The following is a 23,922-nucleotide window of genomic DNA, read 5'->3' on the forward strand; positions in this document are numbered from 1 at the left end:
ATAGCAACTTAGAAAATTGTTAAAAACAAATCACTCCATATTTCTCTTCCAATTAGTCTTCTCCATGGCAATACTTTGGTGGAAAGTGGAGGGGGAAGGCTGGGGGTGGGGCTTGGATCCTTTGTTACTTGGCTGGCTCACATTTGTTGTTTTCTCTGGGGAGAAGCAGCGTCGGCTTTAAAGACATGTTTAGCCTTTTACTGTTGAAATAGCTAAATATCAGTGGAGCTTGCACAGGCTAAATATTAGTGGAGCTACAGTTTGTACCCCATAAAATGAATTAGGTTTATATTATCATGCAGATCTTTTCCTGTAGTTGAAGTACTCATTAATTTTACTGCTAATGAGATGTTAGCAATTAAATACCTTTAATTAATGAAAATCAGACAAAAGCAAGGGCTGCTCTCTGTGCCTTCATAAAAACAGGGGAGATGTTTGTAGATCTCATTGTGAATTTTATCTGTAGAAGGACCACAAATCCGAGCTATTTTTTCTGGTCCAGAGAAAGTCATTAAAAGATTTCACTTTTAGAAAATTAAATGAATAGGCATTTTGGGATGTTATAAAGATGATCTGAGATTGGAGAAAAAAAAGTATCCATAACTGAGAGCCAGTCCTACATGTAATAGCAAATTTCATGGTTGAAGATGCAACAGGATTGAGTACAATTAATAGTTTCTGTAGCCGTTGTAGAGTTCTGGGTAGGCCCTGAACACATAATTAGATTATTAAAAATGGCCTGTCTTAGGCTGACTATTACTAAATTGAAATCCAATTATGGTTTTATGATTTTGCTGAAAAATATTTAGCTGTTTTGCTTGAGTCCCCCTAGGAGATCATTTCCTCTTTGCATCACCATTTGCACATGTCACAATACATTTTCCAAACAAATCTGACCTCAATTATCTTGGAATCAATCTTACATTAGATAAAATATATTTTAATGAGTGTTTTTATGTCTAATATTATAATTGTGCCTCTCCATACTTGAGGAATTCAAAGATGGCGATAGAAGTCTTTGCAAAATATCTTTTTAATGGGAGACATGCATATTTTAGAAATAACTAAATTGTGCCATCTTAATACACAGAAAGGCATTATGCTCAAATATGTGCCTGAGTGTGTGGCAAGACAAACTTGATGCAGTTTTCAGTAATTGGCAATGGAACTGTAATAAAGCAGTTGTTTGCAAAGAGACGGGCTCAGAAATTTCATGCACTCCTGCAGTGTGGATTTAAATGCTAAGTTAAATATTTATGAACCCGAGATTTTTATAATTGATCATTGTATGATTTATACACCGTAATTATAATTAGGTTGAAAGAGATTTTAAAAAGCCAGTTTCCTGGTAGCCAAGGCCATTAAATAGCGCTAAGCTGCCAAAACAAAAATTAGGTGGGAACCCAGCCACCAAGTTCCAAGCGCCTGTCCCTCCATCTGATGTACAATGAGGCACTGCACCTTACCAGGCATCTCACCTGAAGCATCAACTCCTGTACCACCTGCAACCATTTTTCATGCCTTTGTTTCAAACCTAGTTGAACATAAACAAGTAGAAAACTTCAGAGATCCAATGTATAACAAAAGGAAAAGGTGGAGGAGGTTGGAAAGGTTAATTAAAAATGTAATGATCCCATTTTCTGGGACAGCACTATTAATCATTGCACAGCAGCAAGCATGTGACTTGCACACCACTTACAGGAGACATCCAATTTTTTAAGGTTTGCACAGCAGAGGGTGCAGGCAAGCGACAGAATGTGCATTAAGGAAATGGAAGCTCTAATGGATAAGGCTAGCCCATGACTTGTGGTTAACAAGGGGAACTGTCTTCACCAGACCAAAGAATTATTTCCAAACTTCCAGGTATTCAAAATAATTCAGTCACTGTGAGCCCCAGAGAAAACTTGGGTATGGCTTGCAGCTTAATGTAATTGTGTAAGGTATGAAAAAACAGAACTAGGAGGAATTTCATCATCATGTAATACAGTATGTCTGAAACAGTGTACGAATGACAAAATGGGTTCCAAACGGCCAACATGTGCTTTTTAAATGTAATTTTTAGCACCCTAGCTGGAAAAGGCCAAGCTCTTGAAGGATCAGTTACAAGGGTCACAACCTGTATGATCGAATTTGCCATACGATCCATGTGGATATCAGAAGCCCAGGCTGTCATTGTGAGCTTCCAGAAAAGTTTGCCTACACCTGTGAAGATCTGGCATCTTTTACCCAGTTTTTAATTTTCTGGGACAACACATTAGAGGGAGCCTATTAGAAGAAGAACAGTAGTTATATTAACATAGTAATTAATCAAGTCAGAAAGAAAAAGAGGAAACAAGTTGTGAATTCAATTCTGCAGCCTTAAAAAGAAAGGCAGAAAGATACCCAGAAGTTGGCAAGCATGTGCAAACAAACATTCTTTTATTGTCTTGTGAATTTTTGCTTCGTAAATCATATCTCATGCAGGCCATACAGATTTTAATATATTTACTGTTTTATTCCACCTCATAATCTATATAAATGGATTTCTAGTTGCTTGCATCTGTGTTTCATCCTGGATCGTTTCAACTGGTTAGCTGGCCCTGGTGTTTGCCAATAACGGTGGCATTTTCTAAGTGTAAATAATCAGGGCTGCCGGGCACAGTGATAGCCTCCTACTTGGGACAGTGTGAGGATTGTATTTGAGATAAAGGCAGTTCCTTGCTCCAGAGGAATTTAGAATATGAAAGGTTCTCCCATTACATAATTCATCCCTGACACTTCCACATCTCGCTGTGTTGGAGGGACCTTTTTACATTTGCTCTGCCTGCAGGTCAGGGCTGAAATCATTGGTGCATGCACTCCTTTGGAGCAGCAGACCGCTGAGAGGCCAGTGCCTTCAAGTGCATAGACCCTCTAGCTGGGGTTTTACATTCTGTCCCTCATCACCACATTTTATTCTAAATATTTGACGTTATAGTCAGAAAAGGCAAATTATATTAGAACCATCAAATCAAAGAGCCTTAAGGCTTGAAGGGACCTTAGATATATCATCCCACAAATAGGGAAACTGATGCCCACGGGGGGGGAAAGCTGACTTGTATGAAAACGCTCAGATGATTGGACCACATTTAAAACCCAGATGCTCCTCACTCCTAATCCATGGCTTCTTCAGCAGCACCTGACCCTTTTTATCCTAGGTTTTGGGATCTCGCCCTCGGGTTGCCATGAATGTTATACCTCCCATGGCCAAGAAAACAAGAAACAAGTCGTCACCAGATGTGATCACAGCCAGAGAGGCTTAGAATGATGGTAAAGAAGGCAGTACGTAACCTGCAAAGTAACAACATGGCTGTGTGGTATTGGAAATGAAAATCTGGTTAAATGGCATTCTCTGTAATACAGAGCCGAGGCTGGAGAGGAGCACATTAGCTGAGCACAACCCACTCGCATATGCACTCCCCCAAGAAAAAAGGATTTCTAGTAAACAGCGTTCATTCTGAGAATACTTCCCATTCAGACAGCATCCCAGACATTCTACCAAGTTAAAGAATGAATAACAGCAGATGGAGGGAGAGATTAGAGGGGGAGGGGAGGGGGGAAAGCAACATTTTAATGCTGAGCTCTAAAATGAGCTGTGGAGAGGATGGCAGTTAGAGTTATGGTAAAGCTGTTCAGAAGCCTTCCCACGCAGGCGAGAAGGCGCTTTTGCCCAGACCATAAAACACAGGCAGGCTCCTGATCCTCCGTGCGGCGTGTGAGCTGATGGAGGGCTGGCTTTGACTCCAAGGGTGTAAATTGAATCATTCTCCCCTCTCCTCCCTGTGCCCTCAAGTCATTGAGGTAGTATTTTCGTGCACTGGGGGATCCATTTAATAGATATAGAGGATCAATCTTCTTACCAGGTGAAAACTCAACCCTAATTTATATATCCTGTGATTTCAGCAGTGTTTATTTTGAACTTCATTGCAGTAGGATACGCAGCATCAGGGCCCCAGAGAGAGCTGGAGATGGATTTGTGAGGGACTAAGTTAGCAGGGGAAAGGAGGGGAGGGGCCGAGAGTGATCTCCCATGTGCCGTGCGTAATTGCCCATGTGAAACTTTTTGAAAAGAGTAATAATAAGGTAGGCATGAATTTATTTTTTCCAATATTTTATTGTGAACATTTTCAAACATATAGAAAAGTGGAAAAAAATATGGTTAATGCATATACTCAGCACCTGGATTCCATATTCACATCTGAATGTGCTGTATGAGCGCCCATATGTCTATCCTCTAAATTTTTAAAATTCATTTATCAATATACTGCCCCTAAATGCTTCAGCACACATATGACTAACCAGTGTTCGATATTTGTTTAGGCTATTTCTTTTTGTGTTTTGTTGTTGTCGTTTGTTTTTTTGTTTTTTGAGACACAGTTTCGCTCTTGTCACCCAGGCTGGAGTGCAGTCGTGTGGATCATGGCTCACTGCAGCCTTGACCTTCTGAGCTCAAGTAATCCTCCCACCTCAGCCTCCCGAGTAGCTAGGACTACAGGCACATGCCACCATGCCTGGGTGATTTTTAAATATTTTTGTAGCGACAGTGCCTCCTTATATTGCTCAAGCTGGTCTCCATCTTCTGGTCTCAAGCAATCCTCCCACCTCAGCCTCCCAAAGTGCTGGGATTACAAGCATGAGCCACCGTGCTTGGCCTTTTTTTTTTTTTTTTTTTTTTCCTTTTGAGATAATGTTTACATAGCCACAAACCTTAAGCATACTATTCTTTGAGTTTTGGCCCAAACTGTGCAACACAAGCCGTTATCAAGGTAGAGAACATTACCATCACCCCCAATCACCCCCAGAAAGTTATCTCTTATTCCTTCCTAGCCAGTCCTCACCCCCATTCCCTGGAAGCAGCCAGTCTTTTAATATTTTAAAAATTGTTAATTAGTTTTGCCTATTCCAGAACTACATATATAATCATACTGTGTGTACTTCTGTGTGTAGCCTTCTATTTTTTTTTTTTGAGATTCATCCATGCGATTTTGTGTATCAATAGTTCATCTCTTCTTATTTCTGAGTAGTAGTAGTCCATGTGGATGACTGTGGGATAGACCACAGTTTGTTAAGCCATTTTCCTATTAATGGATACATGGGCTGTCTCCAGTTTTGATTATTATCAATATGCTGGTATAATATTCTTGTCCAAGTCTTTTGTGGACATATGTTCAAGTTCTCTTGGATAAAAACCTAAAAGTAGAATTTCTGGGCCATAGGGTAATTGTATGTTTAGTTTTATAAAAAGCTACCCAACGTTTTTCCAAAGTGGTTGAACACCATTTTCCATTCCCACCAAAAATGTATGACAATTCTAGGAACATCACATTTTTTTAAATAACATTTGATGTCAAATTTTAACCATTGTGGTGAGTGTAGAGTGTATCTCATTGTGGTTTTATTTTGCATTTCTCTGATAACTAATGATGTTAAACACATTTCAGTTGCTACTTGGCCATTTATTTATCTTATTCTGTGAAGTGTCTGTTCAAAGATTTGGCCCATTTTTACTTGGGTGGTTTTCTTATATTGAGATTTGGGCATTTTTAATATATTTTAGATACCAGTCCTTTGTCAGACGTATGTTTTGTGAATATTTTCTCCAGTCTGTGGTTTGTCTATTCATTTTCTTAGCAGTGTCTTTTGTGACCAGAAGTTTTTAATTTTGATGAACTCTACCTTACCAACTTTTTATCTTTTATGGTTATTGCTTTCTGTGGTCCTGTCTCAGAAATGTTTGTCTAGCTCCAAGATTATCTTATGTTTCTTCTAAAAGCTTTATGATTTTAGCTTTTATGTGTAAGTCTGTGATCCATATTACATTAGTTTTTGTGTATGGTGTGAAGTAGGGGTTAAGGTTTTTTGTTTGTTTGTATTTGGGTTTTTCTTTTTAAAAATTATTATCCAATTATTCTAGTACCATATGTTGAAAAGACTCTCTTCCCCCATTGGATTTCTTCAGTGTTGCTTTCAAAAAAATCAAATGACTGTAGATGTATGGGATATTTATGAGTTCTATCTTCTTTTCCATTGTTCAGTTTGTCTGTGCCTATACTGTGTACCACACTGTCTTGATAACTTAAGCTTTATAGTAAACCTTGAGAAAGGTTAGTGTGAATCCTTCAACTTTGTTTTCCTTGTTCCAGTTGCTTTAGTTATTCTGTGTCCTTTGCATTTCCATATAAGCTTTAGAATCTGCTTGACAATTTCAAAACATATTATGATTTGGAGATAATGGTCTATAAGCTTATATACGAGTTTAAAAAATTGGCCTAGTATATACCTTCTTTGTTGTAATAATATTAGTTGCCTTTTTAAAGTTGTTAAAACTATATAAGCTATTAAGTTTTAATAATATTGAGCCTTAATAATCATAAAGTATCGAGTATTTTGATCCATGAACATGGTATATATTTCCATTTATCAGGTCTTCAATTTTTATTAGCAGTGTTTTTAGTTTTCAGTGTAGGGTCTTGTATGTCTTTTGTTATATTCCTTTTAAGTGCTTTTTATTTTTTTTATTCATTGATTCTGCTGTAAATAAAATTATTTTTTAAAATTTCATTTTCTAATTTTTTTGCAGCTAACATATGAAAGTGATGGATATGTTAATTAGCTTGATTTAGTCATTCCATAACATTAAACATATATCAAAGCATCACATTTTACTTCATAACATATATAATTATTATTTGCTAATTACAAATAAAACTTTTAAAAATGAAGCTTGTAGACTCAAAAAAAATCCTAAATACTCTGACTTGATCATTACACATTTTATGCATTAATGAAAAATCACATATGCCTTATAAATGTGTACAAACACTATGTATCAATAAAAATAGTGTGTATTTTTCAAAGTACAATTACTTTTTTATATTTGTATCCTGTGACTTTGCTAAACTCATTATTTCTAGTAGTTGTTTTGTAGATTCTTTAGAGATGTATAGGACATCCAATACAACATTGACTATAATCAGTAAGAAGGGGAATCCTTTGTTCTTGATCTTAGTATTTTACCATGAAATATGACTTTAGTTATAGGTTTTTCATAGCTGCACTGTATCAGATTGAGGAGATTCTTTTCTATTAATTTGCTGAACTTCTTTCTATCATGGATGAGTATTGAAATTTATTGAATGCTTTTTCTTTATCTAATGAAATATATGGTTTTCCTACTGTATTCTGTTGGTGTGGTGAATTACATATATTTTTAAATATTAAACTAACCTTGCATTCTTGAGATAAACTCAAGTTGGTCATGATGCATTAGCCTTTTAACATATTGCTAAGTACAGTTTACTAAAGTTTGGGGAATATTGTTGCATCTGTACCTGTAAGCAATATCAGTCTATTATTTTCTTCTTTTGTCTTTGTTCAGTTCTGGTATTTGGGTAATGCTGACCTCAAATGTCAAGCTCAGAAAGGTTATAAAAATATTTTGTGTGAATGAGAATCTGAAACAAAAAGGAAGTCACATGTTCACCTGTGAGCTATGAATTAATAGTTTTTTGCCCTTTGAATGTGCCAGGTTGTGCATTCTAGAATTTGTCACGGGCTCTGAAATAATGTAAGGAGGTGGTGCTCTGGCAAGAGTTATACATAGATGAAAACAGAATCAGTAGAAAGTGAGGCTAAGTCACACCCACTGCTACATGAAGTAAACTTTGAGCAATTGGTTTAGACATAAAATGATTCACCCTGTTCCAACTTTGTACAAAGCCTTTTAAAAAAAATTGCTTTTTTAATAACATTAAGAGGAAAACCTTAATAGCATAAGTAGTTTTAACAACTTTAAAAAGGTATTATTATAACAAAGAAGGTATACACTAGGCCAATTTTTTTTTTCTTTTTTCTGAGACAGAGTCTCACTCGGTCCCCCAGGCTGGAGTGCAGTGGCACGATCTTGGCTCACTGCAAGCTCCGCCTCCCGGGTTCACGCCATTCTCCTGCCTCAGCGTCCCTAGTAGCTGGGAACTACAGACGCCCGCCACCACGCCCGGCTAATGTTTTTGCATTTTTAGTAGAGACGGGGTTTCACCGTGTTAGCCAGGATGGTCTCAATCTCCTGACCTTGTGATCCGCCTGCCTTGGCCTCCCAAAGTGCTGGTATTACAGGTGTGAGCCACCATACCTGGCACACTAGGCCAAGTTTTTTAAAGCCTGTATATAAGCTTGTGGACTCCTTACAGAGAAAAATAAATTTTCTAGATGTTACGTGTTGTCATTATTTTTATTATGATGTTATTTGAAATTTATAAACATAAAACTGTAAGCTCTTATTCTTGGCTTTAACTATGAAAACAACACACATAAATACGAACAGAACTTTGAAAACAATGAAATGTAGGCTAATAACATTAATTGAGTGTAAGAGATAATATTATTTTGCTGAAACTAAATTGGTGCTTACCGTCTGAATGTAGTGCTTGGCTTCTCCGTGGGTCCTTTTGAGTTTGGCAGGCCTGTATTACTGGGTGCCATGTATTGACTTGATTCTTCAGGCATTTTTCTCCATTTGAACTGTTTGTTCTTATCTCACTGGCCACTTCCTTTAAGTATTAATCTAGCTCTGTGCCTCTGTTCTTTCCCTTTTAGCTAGAGATCATAAAGTGCCATTCAACATCAATACAAATGTAAGTGCAGGTAGTGAAATTGTGTACCAGTACCCAGCCTTAAAAGTCTGATCCAGAATATGGTCATATTAATTTGTTTTAGGTTATCATCAAAAATGCATAATTTAGAAATCTAGAGAACTGTTGACTTTCAAGAATATAAATCACTGCCCTTAGGCTCAATAGCAAAATATTAGAAGTCTCGAAAGAGGAGAAGGCTAGAAGTGTCACCAAGGCCCAGAGGCCCTGGTGGTCCTGTCAGGGCACCTAGTGACTATTTCACTCCTGGGTCCTGAGAAGCCTGAGTGTGGAAATAGAGGAGCCAGAGAGGAGCAGGCATAGAAAGAGCGAGATGGAGAAACAGTACCAGGTGTGCTTGTTAAAGCGGGATGGATGTTCAGCTGCCAACTTCCTGTACTCCACACCCAAGAAGGGCTCCTGTCTTGCTTACTGCCTTCTACAGCAAATTCCTTGGACTCTAATTTCACAGGAAGACACAAGAACCTAGAGCACAATAAAATATGACTCATGGTGCCAGGGAATAACGGTATGATTTCAGATATTTACATATGGGTTTTCTGAAAGCAAGACGCATCTTCAGTAGAACAGGGAGAGTTGTTCTTTTCCTAAAATGTTGGACTTGCTTTGTGTGCCCTTTGTTTATTTATGTACAATATTTTTAATTGTAGAACATTTTGCATGCAATCTACCCTCTTAACAAAGTTTTAAGTGTACAGTACAATATTGATAACAATTGGCACAGAGTTGTAGAGCAGATCTCTAGAACTTACTCATCTTGCATGACTGAAACTTTTTTTCCCTTTGAAGAGCAACTCCCCATTTTTTTTTTTCATTTTCTTCTCCAGCCCCTGGCAACCATCATTCCACTCTCTGCTTCTATGAGTTTGACTATTTTAGATTCCTCCTATACATGGAATCAGGCAGTATTTGTCCTCCTGTGACTGGTTTATTTCACGTAGCATAATGTCCTCAAGGTTTATCCATGTTGTCACGCATTGCAGGATTTCCTTCTTTTTCTGAGTCTGAATAATATACCATGTGCCCTTTAGATAGGCAGCAAATGCACTGCCCTTTCAGTCCTGCCTAACCCAATTGTGCCTTCTCTCTTGTCAATTCTTTAGCCTTTTGTCATTTCCTAAATGCCTTCCTGGCCCCTATCAACTGGAGGCACATAAGCAGAATGAAAGGAGGTCATAGAATCCACGGAGGGGCTGAAGCCTGAGGAGGAACTTGCTGGGGTGTCTCATCCCATAGCTGTGCAGTGCTTGTCCAACACCTCCCTGCCTGCGCCAGAGAATCACTACTCCACCTCATCATCACTACTCCATGGACCACCTTATATGTTGTTTCTGGAAGGTTTTTTCCATCACTTCCCTCTCCCTGCAGAAACATCCCTCTAATGGGGACGGGGCTGAATTCTTGCTGTCCATTCATCCTTTCACCTTGCTGTCCATTCATCCTTTCACCTTGCTGTTGGGCTTGGCCTTGGCCTGCCTGCCCAGCACCAAGTGGGCCCCGCCTCCACCATGTTCTTGCTGCAGACAGCAGAGGGCAGGCGGTGTGGACAGCACAAAGCAGGCAGCATGGACAGTACTGGCTTCTCTGGTGGTGTGAGTGCACAGGGCTTGGGCAGAAGGCAGCATATGCTCTGTGAGCTTCCTGGAGCCCATTGAAATTCTATTCAAAATACAAGCTGAATTTTTCTAATCTAGAACCTCAGTACTCATAGAGCCCACGTGTTGTCTATGGTGAGTTAAGTGGTAATTGAGAGGTTTGCAGATTTTTATGTGATTTATCCTGGTTTTCTTCCAATGCCCTGCCAGCTAAAATTTAAATACAGCTTCGTTGTGGTTGCTTCTTCCTGTTTAGAGAATCTGGCATAATATTTTGTCTTCTGGGCTCAAATAACCATGTAATTACTCTGTAATCATATAGTAATTAGCATGTATTATATGCATTTATTACATAATTACATTCTTGGAGGATTGTATGGCAATTATACTTGCATTCAGCATATCATGAACAAGTATATAATTTGTTGTTTTTTTTCTTTTATCCGAATTTCAGTTTACTAACCAGGGGCTGGAAGCTTATTCTCCTGTTGCCTCGTTTGCATGTAGCCGGGCAGGAGGTGCCTGAGTTTTGGCCTCACGTAGCACCTCCTAATTCTACATCTGTGGGAATATTAGGGGCTTTTGTGTTGCTGTAGACTCCTGGTAGTTGTACTCCTAGCACTTTCTCTTGTCATGAAGACATTAAGTTATTAGCTTCAGAACTCATTAAGTTCTAGAGCCGCTGGCAATGCCAGATAAATGGCAGGATCTCAATTAAAACAGAGTAGGTGAGAAGACAGAGCTGAGCACTGTGACCATGCCTGTCTTTCTCTGCATTTGCAGTGGAGCACATTCCCAAAGGGAACAACTGCCTGGATGCAGCCAAGGCCTGCAACCTCGACGACATTTGCAAGAAGTACAGATCGGCGTACATCACCCCGTGCACCACCAGCGTGTCCAACGATGTCTGCAACCGCCGCAAGTGCCACAAGGCCCTCCGGCAGTTCTTTGACAAGGTCCCGGCCAAGCACAGCTACGGAATGCTCTTCTGCTCCTGCCGGGACATCGCCTGCACAGAGCGGAGGCGACAGACCATCGTGCCTGTGTGCTCCTATGAAGAGAGGGAGAAGCCCAACTGTTTGAATTTGCAGGACTCCTGCAAGACGAATTACATCTGCAGGTAAGCAGGCACTGGTAGCTGGTGATTAATGAGGTGACAGGGAAAGTCTTGGCGGCTGCTTTGGCTGCCAATCTCCCTCTTCTGTGCTTCTACCAAGGTAGAGGAGGGAGGGGAGCCCAGTCCATTCGAATGGATTGGCAAAAATCTGACCTCTGTGTCTGCCACGGGGTTCTTCAGAAGCTATTCAGGCCTCCGTGCTGGGGAAAGTTCCCATCTTTAACCTGAGAATGCTTTGAGGGATGCTGGAATGAGGTAAAATACCACTGCCTTTCCTGGATACCTCTCAGGTGAGAGGGTCACCTGGGGTGAGGTGACCTTAAGGCACACACCTGCTGCTCAAGTCCTGAGGGCTGCCAGTGATTAAGTCGAGAGGAGCTGGCTGGAGCTTTGGAGGCTTTTGACCTTTAGGGGCAGAAACCTGGAAGAGACCAGTTGAGAGGGACTGAGCAGTGTCCAGCCTTGGGGAGAACTTTGAATGCCTGGGTCTGTTCTGGACTGTTCTGTGGCTATGAAGAGGGCATCCTCCCACTTAGCTCATCTCCCAGATCTCAGCCTCCACCAGAAACCTGCTGAGCCTGGATGATGATGTTGAAAGCATTCACTTCCTTTTGCTTTTTGGCCATTTCTGAATTTACTTTGATATCTGAAGGAGTCCACGAATACATTTTCTGTATTTAAAAAACAAAAAACTGGCCAGGTGTGATGGCTCACGCCTGAAATCTCAGCACTTCGGGAGGCTGAGGTGGGTGGATCACCTGAGGTCAGGAGTTTGAGACCAGCCTGGCCAACATGGCAAAACCCCATCTCTAGTAAAAATACAAAAAATTAGCCGGGCGTGGTGGCAGGTGCCTGTAATCCCAGCTACTTGGGAGGCTAAGACAGGAGAATCGCTTGAACCTGGGAGGTGGAGGTTGCAGTGAGGTGAGATGGCACCACTGCACTCCAGCCTGGGCAACAAGAGTGAAAATCTGTCTTAAAAAAAAAAAAAAAAAGAAGAAGAAGAAAAGAAAAACCACAGGCCTGGCGCAGTGGCTCACGCCTGTAATCCCAATGCTTTGGGGGGCTGAGGCAGGCAGATCGCTTGAGGTCGGGAGTTCGAGACCAGCCTGGCCAACATGGTGAAACCCTGCCTCTACTAAAAATACAAACAATAGCCAGGCATGGTAGCACATGCCTTTGGTCCCAGCTACTCAGGAGGCTGAGGCAGGAGAATTGCTTGAACCTGGGAAGTGAAGGTTGCAGTGAGCAGAGATCATGCCACTGACCTACAGCCTGGGTGAAAGAGTGAGACCCTGTCTCAAAACAAACAAACCAACAAACATAAACCACAAACAGCAATATAGATGTAGGTAGACTGAAAAGAGAAAGTTACCCTTCACTCTGCTCCCATTCACCCCCAAGCTTCAGGCAATCACTGTTAACCATTTCATGTGTGTCCTTCCAGAACTTAGTGTTGAATTCAATTGCTGATCGAAGCGGGTAGATTTGGGGTATCATATTGAAAAACAGCTGTACTTTGTCCCCAGGTAGAAGCCCTCAATATATGCTAAGCCAGTGGACAAGCAGATGGGTATATGACCATGTACTTGTTTCCTATTGGTTCCACATTTCTAAAAAGCCAAGAGCAGAAAAAAAACGTCTGCGATGTTGAAGATTCTGAGTTTCTGTTCAACTTAAGTTTTATTCTGGTAGAATGGGAACTCACTCTTTCCTTAAACCAGCTGTAATAATGACCAAAGAAAATTGTAAGTCCTTGTCATCTGTATAACCCTCTCATGCCGAAGACTTTCTGGGAGTAATGTTTCTCCTCCTTTCTAAAAAAAGTTGGAAGCAAGTGACCTGCTGTGTGAGGAGGGACTCAGATGACTCAGCGTCTTATGAACTGAGTTCGCATCTTGGGAAGAAACAGGTGTTCCAGCAATGCAATACAAGGACCTTCCTCACTTCCAAGCCCCTGTTTCATTGAGGCCCTCTTAGCTGTGGGCTAGGAGCAGGGATGGGTGTACCAGAAGGGTCCTGAGAAAGAGGCAGAGCCTCAGCAAGCCAGGAACCTGGGAAAGCCAATCAGTTAGGGTGTCAAAGCACCCTCTGCTGAAGATGAATAAAATGATTGCAGCCAAGAAGCTGCAGGGAGCTTTGCCCGGGGTCCAGGGATGGGATGGAGCAGATATCCTGAAGATCTCTGGATGTGAAACTCCAATTCCTGGCCCCCTTTAGTCTCTAAGCAGAAGGGATTCCCCTTCTGGGAGTAGGACTGGATTTCTAGGGTCTTACTTGGCTTAATGCTGGACAGCTCCTCCCTGTCTCTATAATAAGATGTGATCTGTCCACTGATGGGTCCAAGCCAGGAGACCTGGGCTTATGGTCCTGCCTCAAGATGGAAAGCTGTATGGGGTAGAAATGGAGCTGTGGATGAGTCTTCCATCTATTGAACGATGGCTGGGAGGCGGGAGAGGTGGTGGTGATGGAGCCTTTCCTTCTTCGTCTCCCAGGTTTATCTTACACAAGATGGCCAGAGAAGGTCTGAGACCTCTCCTACACATATTGAGAAAGCCCATATTGAGCAGATAATTTGCATTCTCTGGCTTGTTCTTCTAAAAAAGAGAGAATCCTTTGAGTGTTGGTGAGAATTCATTAGATCAGATTGCTTTCCTGCTAAACTGTAGTGAGAATAGCTGGGAGTTGAGAACTTAGAGGGCTCTGGGGGAGGCGATGGGAGGAACCTGCAGATAATAGGATGGTTTAGGTGATATCTAGGGCCTCAGACTGAGGAAGGAACAAGTTTCAAGAACTGTTTGTGACATCCCTGATAGCAGGGAGTGGACTCAGCTGACGGCACAGAAACGTACAACAGGAAGCAGACAGCGCTTGTCTATGTATTGACTTTGCCTGATCTTCCTGGAGTGAACAGCAGCCACCATGCAGTGGAGTGAAGGATCCCTGGGCTGGATGGTGGGACTAGTGGCGTGTCTGTGCTGCTGCCACATTTCTGGCTCTGGGAGAAACTCAGAGGCTGTTTAGGAATCCAGATCTAGACTGTCCTGGGGCCCTACCCAGTGAAATTTGTCTCAGTGTGATTGATGGGTTTTATACACTGTCTTGAGCCTTTCCTGGGAAGGTGAATCCGTGACTCCCCTGGTGTTACCCATTGTCAAGTGATTTAGCCCATAATTTCTTTCCAGAGCCTGGATTTATTACTCATGATTACCCCTTCCCTCTCAGAGGTGCTAAATGTAATTTGAGCTGCTAGGTTGGCTAGCAGTGTTTGCTTCCATCAGATTTTATTACTCTTGTCTTTAATTTTATGCCTTTTATCCCATCCCTTCTCAATCCATCTCTGTGAGGCCGTTGTTGTTCCACCCAGAGTAGCGTAGCAGCTGGTACTAGCTGGAGCTGGGGGTTCTTTGGGCCTCACATTACAGTTGCTATAACCCTAACCTCACCATTGATGTGATGACTTGAGGTCTCATTTGAATAGCCCCAAAGGGAAGGGATGGCAAGTGGGAAACTTGCTTCCTAAAACCATATTCTTGGAAAGCTCACAGTTGCAAATGCTCCATTTCCATCTTAACATCAGCAACCATCAAAGAGCTGTTCAAGCTCATTAAAAGCTCCCTGAATTTAATATTTTCCAACTCAGGGCCTACAGGTTTCCTTCCCCGGGGTCCGACAGTGCCTCTGCACAGAACCTGTCTCTCTTCCGCCTTATGCCTTCAAACAGATGAGAAGCAACATTAGCTTTTCCGTTTGACTTTGTTTTCCTTTTTCCTTTTCCCTTTTAGGGAAGCTGACAGATTCCTTTCCCCTTGAGGTAGTTGGGGAGAGTCAGAGCCTGACTGTTTGGGCCTCCAAGCTTGTCTACAGAAACGCAAATGCAGAGGTATTACTAGAAGGGTGTGATGGAATTTGAAAGCCTCACAGTCTTCCCCTGAAGCAGTGCCTCCCCTGTCAGGTTTCCTCTGGTTGCTTTTCTTAGTGCCTGGAAGGATGTCAGGACTGGTTTGGGCCGAATGGAAGCATAACCTTTTATTCCTCTTGCAAATCTGTGTAATTTAAACTTATACTTTCCCTCCTGTCTGAGCACTGGCTCGGGTGCCACAAATATGTTCCTCTCTCTTTACTGTTGTAATTAACTGCTCAGGTACCTCAGCTATTCTTCATTACCAGGCGGTCCAGCACCTTCCCCTTGGGCATGCTCCCTCATGTTTTCATCTAAGAACCAGAGGTAGACTCCAAAACCCCTTCTGCCTCCAGTGCCAAGCAAAGAGGGACCCCAAGCCTATGAAGCAGCCCGCTTGCCACATGGGGTCGCTGTTGAGAAAAAACTCAGGGTGTGCTTGGTGGTTTAAGTGGCCTTGCCCTTCTGGGGCATTCAGCACGTGCAGCAGAGCTGCTGCATCCTTGGGTGCCTGAGTGACAACACCTAGTTTATACTCACCTATGCAGCCATTGTTTCCAAAGCATGACATTTTGCTCTGGGGAGCTACATCCTAAGGGGTTCCAATCAGAGCCAGCCCTCCACCTTGAACACCAGCAGTCCAGGCTCTACGTTTTCTGGCAGTATGTTCCTAGGTAGAATTGAATGCTTCTCTTTTTTCTTTTATGTAATTATTATTTTTTAGAGACAGAGTCTCATTCTGTTACCCAGGCTGGAGTGCGGTGTTGCAGTTGAGGCTGTCTGTAGCCTCTAACTCCTGGGCTCTAGTGATGCCCTCATCTCAGCCTCCCATGTAGCTGGGACTACAGGTGCATGCTACCATGCCTGGCTAATTCCTTTTAATTAATTAATTATTTATTTATTTTTAGAGACAGGGTCTTGCTATGTTGCCCAGGCTGCTCTTGGGCTCCTGGCCTGGAGTGATCCTCCTGCCTCAGCCTCCCAAGAGCTGGAAATTGAATGTTACATTTGCATTCCTATTTGCCAACAGTGCTGGGTCAAGGGTATCTCACTCCTTTTAGAAAGATTCTGATAATGCTGAACCTCAAAAGGAAATGGGTCAGGGGCTCTATGTCCTCGGTCCCCAAGGTTCTCTTGACCCTGCTGGAGATATGATACACTTGTTCTTCCTGGTGTCCAACTCTCTGTCCCCATAGTCTCCAAGAGTGGTGGCTTTGATGAAATCACCATATATGGTTCTACCATTCCCCAGGGATTGAGGACCCTATAATTGTATTTGGAGGCCTGGGGGATTTTTAGCAGAACCAAGAAGGCCTCCCTTGGCACAGCTCCAGGAGAACAGCACGTGCAATTTCCAAAATTCTGCCCTTGTCAGTCCCGCATTTGCCACACTGAGGGTGACCCCGTGGCACTTAGAGGAAATGTAATGTTGTTAGTTGGTCAATCAGGGCAACTGGGGAAACGTGTCATAAAACCATGCAGCGAATTTCTGCTCCCATAATTTATTCGGTCTGACAGTGTTAGTGCACCTTTAAAAGGTGAGAAATGTGTTTCATTTGCCTGGAATGAGACCCCCTTCACACAATAAACTGTGGATCTTAGAGATCAAGGACATCCTCTACTGTTTGGGCTTAAATTCCTGAGTCAAAAACTGGATCCCACATCACTATATCCGGGCTTGCCTTGACATGCAGCAGGCGCAGGAGAAAATGGCTCAGAGGATAATTAATGCCTAAAACTAGATGGGTAGATTAATTTGGCACTTAATTTTATTTTACGCTGATTCATTCACAAATGGAAATCAGCAATTAGACAATGCAGACTTCTGAACCATGGAAAGAAAGGTTCGGAAATATGAGAAAATACAAGTAAAACATTTTCCAGTTCATTTGAGCAGTTTTCATTTCAAATGATTACATGGGTGTCTTTAGCAATGCACTCGGAGTGCTGAATGGCTCGTTTTTAATATGCCCCACCTGCACAAGCTGCCTGCCACCCTGTCTGCTCCGGGGGCCACTGGACTCCTATGTGCCTGCAGCAGATTCATCAAGATCCTGAGAGAAGAGCAAGCAGGTTCTCTGACATCTGCTGCTGCCCACCCTAGTGTTCTTTGACTCCATCCTGTGGAGAGGGGCACCTTCCTACTGGCTCTTCCAGAGTGCCCCCTCTGCCTGTGCCACCTCTTGATGTGTGGCCCTTCAGCTCCACTCAGCAGCGGCAGAGCTTTATCAGCTCGGGCTCTCAGAGGTAACCTGAGCCCTGGACCAGGCAGGAGCCAGCTATGACCTGCCCAGCTATGACCTGCCTTCTGTCTCATTCCTTATCTCTATGTTGGCAGAGGTGGGTGTGAAGCCATTTGTCTGCCCCTGCTGGAGCCTGTCCTTGTCTAGTTTTACTCCCTGTTCTCCCTCTCTCCAGCCGGTCCCCTCCCTGCGTCTGCCCAAGCTCAGGGTCTCTGCCTCATTTTCCTCACCATGTCTTTCTTCACCTGCCCAAGTCCTACCAATCACTTTTTCCACTCTTGGCTCAGAGAGAGAAAGAAGCAGGGACTCCTTGTCTTTGCGTTTGCATATTGTGTTGATCATTGGATCTGTGTGGACAGATGGACTCTTGGCACCAGACCATCTTTTATCGTCTTCGAGTGTGAATGCAGATAGAAAAGGAATGGAATGGAATCCACCCAGGAGGCCCAAACAGAGAGCCTGTATTTCTTTGGGGAAGCAGCGTCACAGCGGAGGGTCTCAGGAGCCACGTTCAGATCAGGCTTGGTGGACAAGGAGCAGGGAAGTGAAGCAGAAGAAGGGGAGCTTAGTTTGGAGGGGACACAGTGGTCGAGGTGGGAAGAAAGGGCCTTGGGGACTGTCATGGCGCCAGAGGAAGAAAACTCGGTGCCATAGAAAGGCAAGATATTGGGGCCTCTTGTGTCAGAGGGGTGCTGGATTTTATCCATCAAAGGTTTAGGAGAGCATCAGAGAGCTCCCAGGTGGAAGCAACATGGAGGGAGTGCTGGAGTGGTGGAGATAGTGGCTGGGGTCAAGTTAGGAAGCTCTTGCAGTTGACCCATGAGAAGTGATGAGCGCAGAGTCCCACAAGAACAGGACAGGAATTTGGGAGACCTGCTGGACACCATGGAGGGTACTGACTAAATCGTTACTGAATGAATACATTTAAAACATGACTAGATCTCAGAGAAGGGGCTGGGATATAGGAGTGGGGTTACAATCATCCACATAGAGGTTGTTGTTAAAGATGCCTGGTAAGATTTGTTCTCTAGAGAAAGTGGGTGAGAAGAGAAATGGGCCAGTGGCTGAATCTTGGGAGCACCAGGTGTGTGGTGGAGGTGTCTGAAGAGGACTTAGAAGTTGGAGAGTTGGAGAACCGAGCAAAGGGCCTTGAAGAGCCAAAGGGGAACAGAGTCTTAAGAAGAAAAGGGAGATGGTCGTTGGTGTCAATCACTCAGAGACTAGAGGAGAACTCAGAGGGACACAATTTAGTACATAGGAAGTATATCCTTCCATCTGTTTCTCCGCCCATTTCTCTCTCCTTCCATTTATCCATTCAGTTTTCCATTCATCCATCTGTCCATCCATCATCCATCTATTCATACCTATGTTCCTCTCTCCATCAATCTATTCCTACTTCCATCCCACCATCCCACCATCTATCCATCCATTCATCCATTCATCCATCCACTCATCCATTTATCCATCCACCCATCTATCCATCCATCCATCCATCCATCCATCCATCCATCCATCCACCCATCCACCCATCCATCCATCCATCTGGCCTGCACTTATTCTGCCAGGAATAACAACCTGATATTTCACCTACAGTGCAGAGAAGAAGGCAAGCACACACACAGTCACGACAGCATGGTGTGGCGGTCTCTGGCAGGAAGGGACAAAGTGCTGTGGGAGGTGAGAACAGCCAGCTTAGCGTGGCTGTTAGCAAGCCTTCCTGGAGAAGCTGCCATCTGAGCCGGACTGGCCAATGACTGGCATGGAAGAGAGTCACAAGACAAAGGCCCAGGGCTGTGGGTTTGAGGAAGGCATAGGAAGTAAAATAACATGGCACATGGATACATATGTAACAAACCTGCACATTGTGCACGTGTACCCTAAAACCTAAAGTATAATAATAATAAAAAACAACAACAACGCATTCACTGGGTGCTGATGATCAGCACTGAGGTACACCCACACAAACGTGATCTCTCATCAGGCCAACCACCCTACAAGGGGATGATCAGTGGAGTGGCCAGCCCAAGGGTCACCCTGCTCCCACACAGAGGACGTAGGAATCAGCTCAGTCTTCCTAACTCCGAAACCTGGTTTCTGTCACTATTTCCAGATGACTGTCTTTCATGATAGGAACACAATGTTCTTACACTGTTCAGCCTTTACTACCTTTAGTTCCAGACAGCCAGAATGATAATTCTGGCCAGCCTCTGAATCCAGACACTCTTTATGGCTCAGTAACTAAGACAGCACCAGCGTTAAAGACAGTTTTTAAAGAGAGGTAGAACATCATGTCCATAAGAGCCTCTTAGCATCGTTTAAAAAATAAAACAAAAGCTACTCAGGTAATACAAGCTCATTAAGTTCTTTATCTAATTTCCTTTTGAACACTCATTGCTTATTATAGAGTGGTTTCTCTGTGACAGCTTACTGATTTCAAAAGAGTAGTTTCTACAAATAGGAAAAAAATACCCTTCCAGGCCACGCTGGCTTTACTATTAATATTATTAGCTCAATTATTTAGTCCAGGCGTATTTATTGGGCACAATCTGCTGGACAGTGAGGGTCCTGCATGTGTGGGTGGTGCATCCCCTCCCAGGCATGCACACTCACCTGATTTGGATTCCTTAACTCCCTGCTGAACTATCACTGGCAGTCAGTGTCCTCAACCCTCACCTACCTGAAGGCAGTGGACATCAGGGATCTGGCTGTGTCTCACAGAGCAGATGAATTCTTTGTTGTCACAGAGCAACAACCAGCTCTAAATAATCCGCAGTGTCACCAGTTTGGGGTCATCCGGGTGTTTCACCTTCCTGCCTTCTCCCTGGCTTGTGGCCATTATATTGATGATCAGGAAGCCCTCCATTTTGTGGATTGCATCTTGAGAGTACAGTGCTGCGCCTGTAATCCCAACTACTCCAGAGGCTGAGGTAGGAGAATCGCTTGAACCTGGGAGGCGGAGGCTGCAGTGAGCCGAGATTGCACCATTGCCCTCCAGCCTGGGCAACAAGCGTGAAACTCTATCTCAAAAAAGAAAAAAAAGAGAGAGAGAGAGAATACAGTGCTGATGAAAGGTGTGATGGACGCAAGACCTCTGGATCTTTACCAGACGTGAAGAAGAGGAGGTGGGCAGGGGTACTCAAAGGGGGTCTGTGGGTCCCTGGACTTCAGACCACCTTGTTCAACTGCAGGTGGCTGAGGGAGACCTCAGCTGATCCCCTCTACTGCTCTGTGCAGCTTGTCTCTCGTCAAAGAGGACCCTTCTGCTCTGTCCACCAGCCACCTCCTGCTGGCACTCATGAAGTTCACAGGCATACTACACCAGCTGCAGGCCCCTCAAGCCCAGGCCTGACCTAACCCAACCAGATAAATTTCATGATCATTTTCTTTCTAATTCCCAGGGAATGGGGTGTTTCCATTTCCTACAACTCTGTTTTCAAAGGTGTTTCATCCACGGAGCAGCAAGTGGGGTGCAAAAGAATGGGGAGAAGGAAGACATCAATAGCCTGTGACCCAGAGCAGTCTCATCTTTGCGTGGGGAAATCTGCCCCCTTAGTTACAGGCTGGCTGTATTTAAGGAGAGGAGCATGTCCTGTGTTTAATTAGCATTCAGTGACTTAAGGAGGGCTCCATGGAGGGCAGGGCTGGGCTGGGCTGGGCAGGGCAGGGCAGTGCGACATCAGAGCACCTCCTCCCGTGCATTGGCTCATCTCACCCCAGGCACCTGACTCTGGGAACCTGCCAGGACCCTCATCCATGCTGCTAGGAGGGTTCTCTGGCAGTCACCTCTTCCCTCGGCCTCCCCATCTCCCAGGCCAGTGTGGGCCTGGGTCTCACAGCCAGGCTTAGAGTCCTGCTCCACCCAGGGAGACTCCAGACTCCCCCACACCCATCCCAGGCATTACCCCAAGTGAGGATCCTGCAGTCACACTGGCATTTACATTTCTACACGGCATTTCCAACTCAGTGAATGGAAAATTGCTCGTCATTTCCAAAGGCAATTAATTATGCAGAAAATTTTGCATCCAAGAAAAACAAGAATTTAAAAGAATCATCAATGTGAAAAAGTACCACACCATGCTGGGGTCTTGGGATTTTTTTCCCTTCCCCAGTAGTTGTCAGTGTAAGTGTTTGCAAGTTAGGTGGACCTGGGCTTGCATTATGGTTTCGTTAGTTCTATGACACCAGCCGCTGGAGGCCTCAGTTTCCCATCCATAAATGGAGATAATGATTCCATCTTCACAGGGCTGCAGTGAGGACTACATGAGATATTTTTGTGCAAGTACATCAGCCTGTGCCTGCCATCTCACCCAGAAAACTCTCAATAAATATTTCCTCCTTTCTCTTTCACTTTTCCAACCAGTTTTTATCAGGGAGAACAAAGCTTAAGATTCTAAATGTGATACCCCCCAGAACAGACAGAGATCTTTGAAGTAGAATTTGTGAGCTGGTGTGGTGGTGTGTGCCTGTAGTCTCAGCTGCTCAGGAGGCTGAGGTGGGAGGATCACTTGTGTCCTGGAGTTCAAGTCCAGCCTGGACTACACAGCAAGACCCTGTCTCTAAAAAAAAAATAATAAAAATTAAAGTCGGATTTATGAGGGGGCAGATTCCCATTACTCTACACTTCTCTGCACCCACAGCACTAAACGTCATGTGGAAATGCCACATGGCTAAGCTTGATAATCATCCTCTTTCAGCCTTTGTACCATTAGGGAAAACAGAGGGGTGGAGGCGGAGGCAGACAGAGTCTAGAGGTGTTTGGAGCATGTGTCATCTCAACATTTCTGTCCAGAATATACAATTATTGGCACACAAAGACACACAGTAAGATGTGAGCAGAGCTGGCCCCGAGACTGCTGGGCACAGAGTGGGGAGATTCACTATTGTCTGGACTGAATAGGCAGTGGGAGCGCTCTGGCAGCCTCTTGGCCACGTGCTTCTTCTGTGACCTGGAGTAACTGTGAATCAGGGGCTCTCAGAGGTGCTTGTGTCTGAGTCAGTGATGTGAGGGATCCAGCAAAGGGCAGCCACTGACTCAGTGAGACCGAATCTGTAGCCCCCTCCCTCTGGATGTTTCCATGTTGTGAATCACCCCATCTTCCCCTTAGGAAGCAAAGCCACAACCGGGGGCAGAGTGGCTCGTCATATAGGACTCACGAGCTCAGAATGCGCAGAGCCGGGGACATGGTTGTAGGAATGAGTGGATGGCGGTCATGGTGGTGCGGGTGATGACAAGGCGAGCAACACGTACTTGACATTTACTTTGTGCCAGGCCCTGGGCTGAGCTCTTTGCAGCAACCTTGGAAGTGGGAGCTGTCGTCATCCTCCCTGTCACTGGATGAGGAGGTGAGATCTTGAACAACTTCCGCATCACCCAAGTGGTGCCGCTGGAACCAAAGGCAATTAACTATGCAGCAGGTGCAGCCCCATTCTGCCGTCCCACTCCACAGTCAAGGAACCCAGAGGGTCTGTGGGACTGCGGAGCTCATGTTGCCGAATGTCTCACTGCCCATTTCTGTACACAATGTGCCTGTCTTGTAAACCACCCACAGAACGTCCAGAGACACCCAGGGAGAGTGGAATTGGATACCGGGGGTGACTTTACTTTTTACTTCTTATTTATTTTAAAACAAAAATTTTTAAATAAGGGACCTTTGGATCTTGTCAAGATAGGGCTTAAGTGCTCCTTGGCAAACATAGTTCATTTATCATTAAAACAGTGGGTTTCAAACTTTTTGGTTTCTGGACTCCTTTACACTCTTAGAAAATTACTGAGGATCTCAACGGGCTTTCGTTTATGGGGGCTAAATCTATAGGTACTTACCACACTGGATTGCAGGTGAAAAGAGGTTTACATATTTATTACTTCATTTAAAAATAACATCAAGCAGCTCATTACATGTTACCATAAATAACAGAACATACTTTTATTAACAATCACTATATTTTCCAAAACAAAAAAAAAATTGGAGAGAAATGTGGCATTGTTTTTACATTTTTACAAATTTAGCATCTGGCTGGAAGGTGGCTGCGAGAGAGAGAGAGAGAGAGAGAAAGGTCATTAAGGTCTTAGTATGACTAGGAAAATAGTTGATCTCACTGACCCCCTACGAGGTTCCCTGAGACTGCCAGGATCCCTAGACCTCGCTTTGAGAACTGCTGTGCTGGATGGACCAGAGTAATCCTGGGCTGGAAGACTTGTGTGTGCACCAGCGCTCCTGAGGTCTCCTTGAACCAAGACAGTCTGGGGTGTGCGCCTGCCTTGCGCCCAGCTCATTTAGCCACGGTGGGTCAGGATGCTGAGGCTGTGGGATGTCTGCCCCAGCCAAGCGCTGGAGCCCCTCCAGGTGGAAATGGGTTGAGTAATTAGAGACCCTTGGAGCATCTACTGTCAGCTGTG

At 43.8% G+C, this 23,922-nt stretch overlaps 1 protein-coding gene across 1 annotated transcript in view; it reads left to right on the forward strand.

Annotated features, from left to right (window-relative positions):
- Positions 1-23,922, forward strand: part of GFRA1 (GDNF family receptor alpha 1) — a 217,816-nt gene that overhangs the window by 142,658 nt on the left and 51,236 nt on the right. The window contains exon 6 of the mRNA XM_032176884.2: positions 11,048-11,384. Coding sequence (XP_032032775.1) covers positions 11,048-11,384 — 337 coding nt within the window. The remainder of the gene's footprint in view (positions 1-11,047; positions 11,385-23,922) is intronic.

Source organism: Hylobates moloch, unplaced genomic scaffold, assembly GCF_009828535.3.
Source record: "Hylobates moloch isolate HMO894 unplaced genomic scaffold, HMol_V3 SCAFFOLD_3, whole genome shotgun sequence".
Taxonomy (NCBI): Eukaryota; Metazoa; Chordata; class Mammalia; order Primates; family Hylobatidae; genus Hylobates; species Hylobates moloch.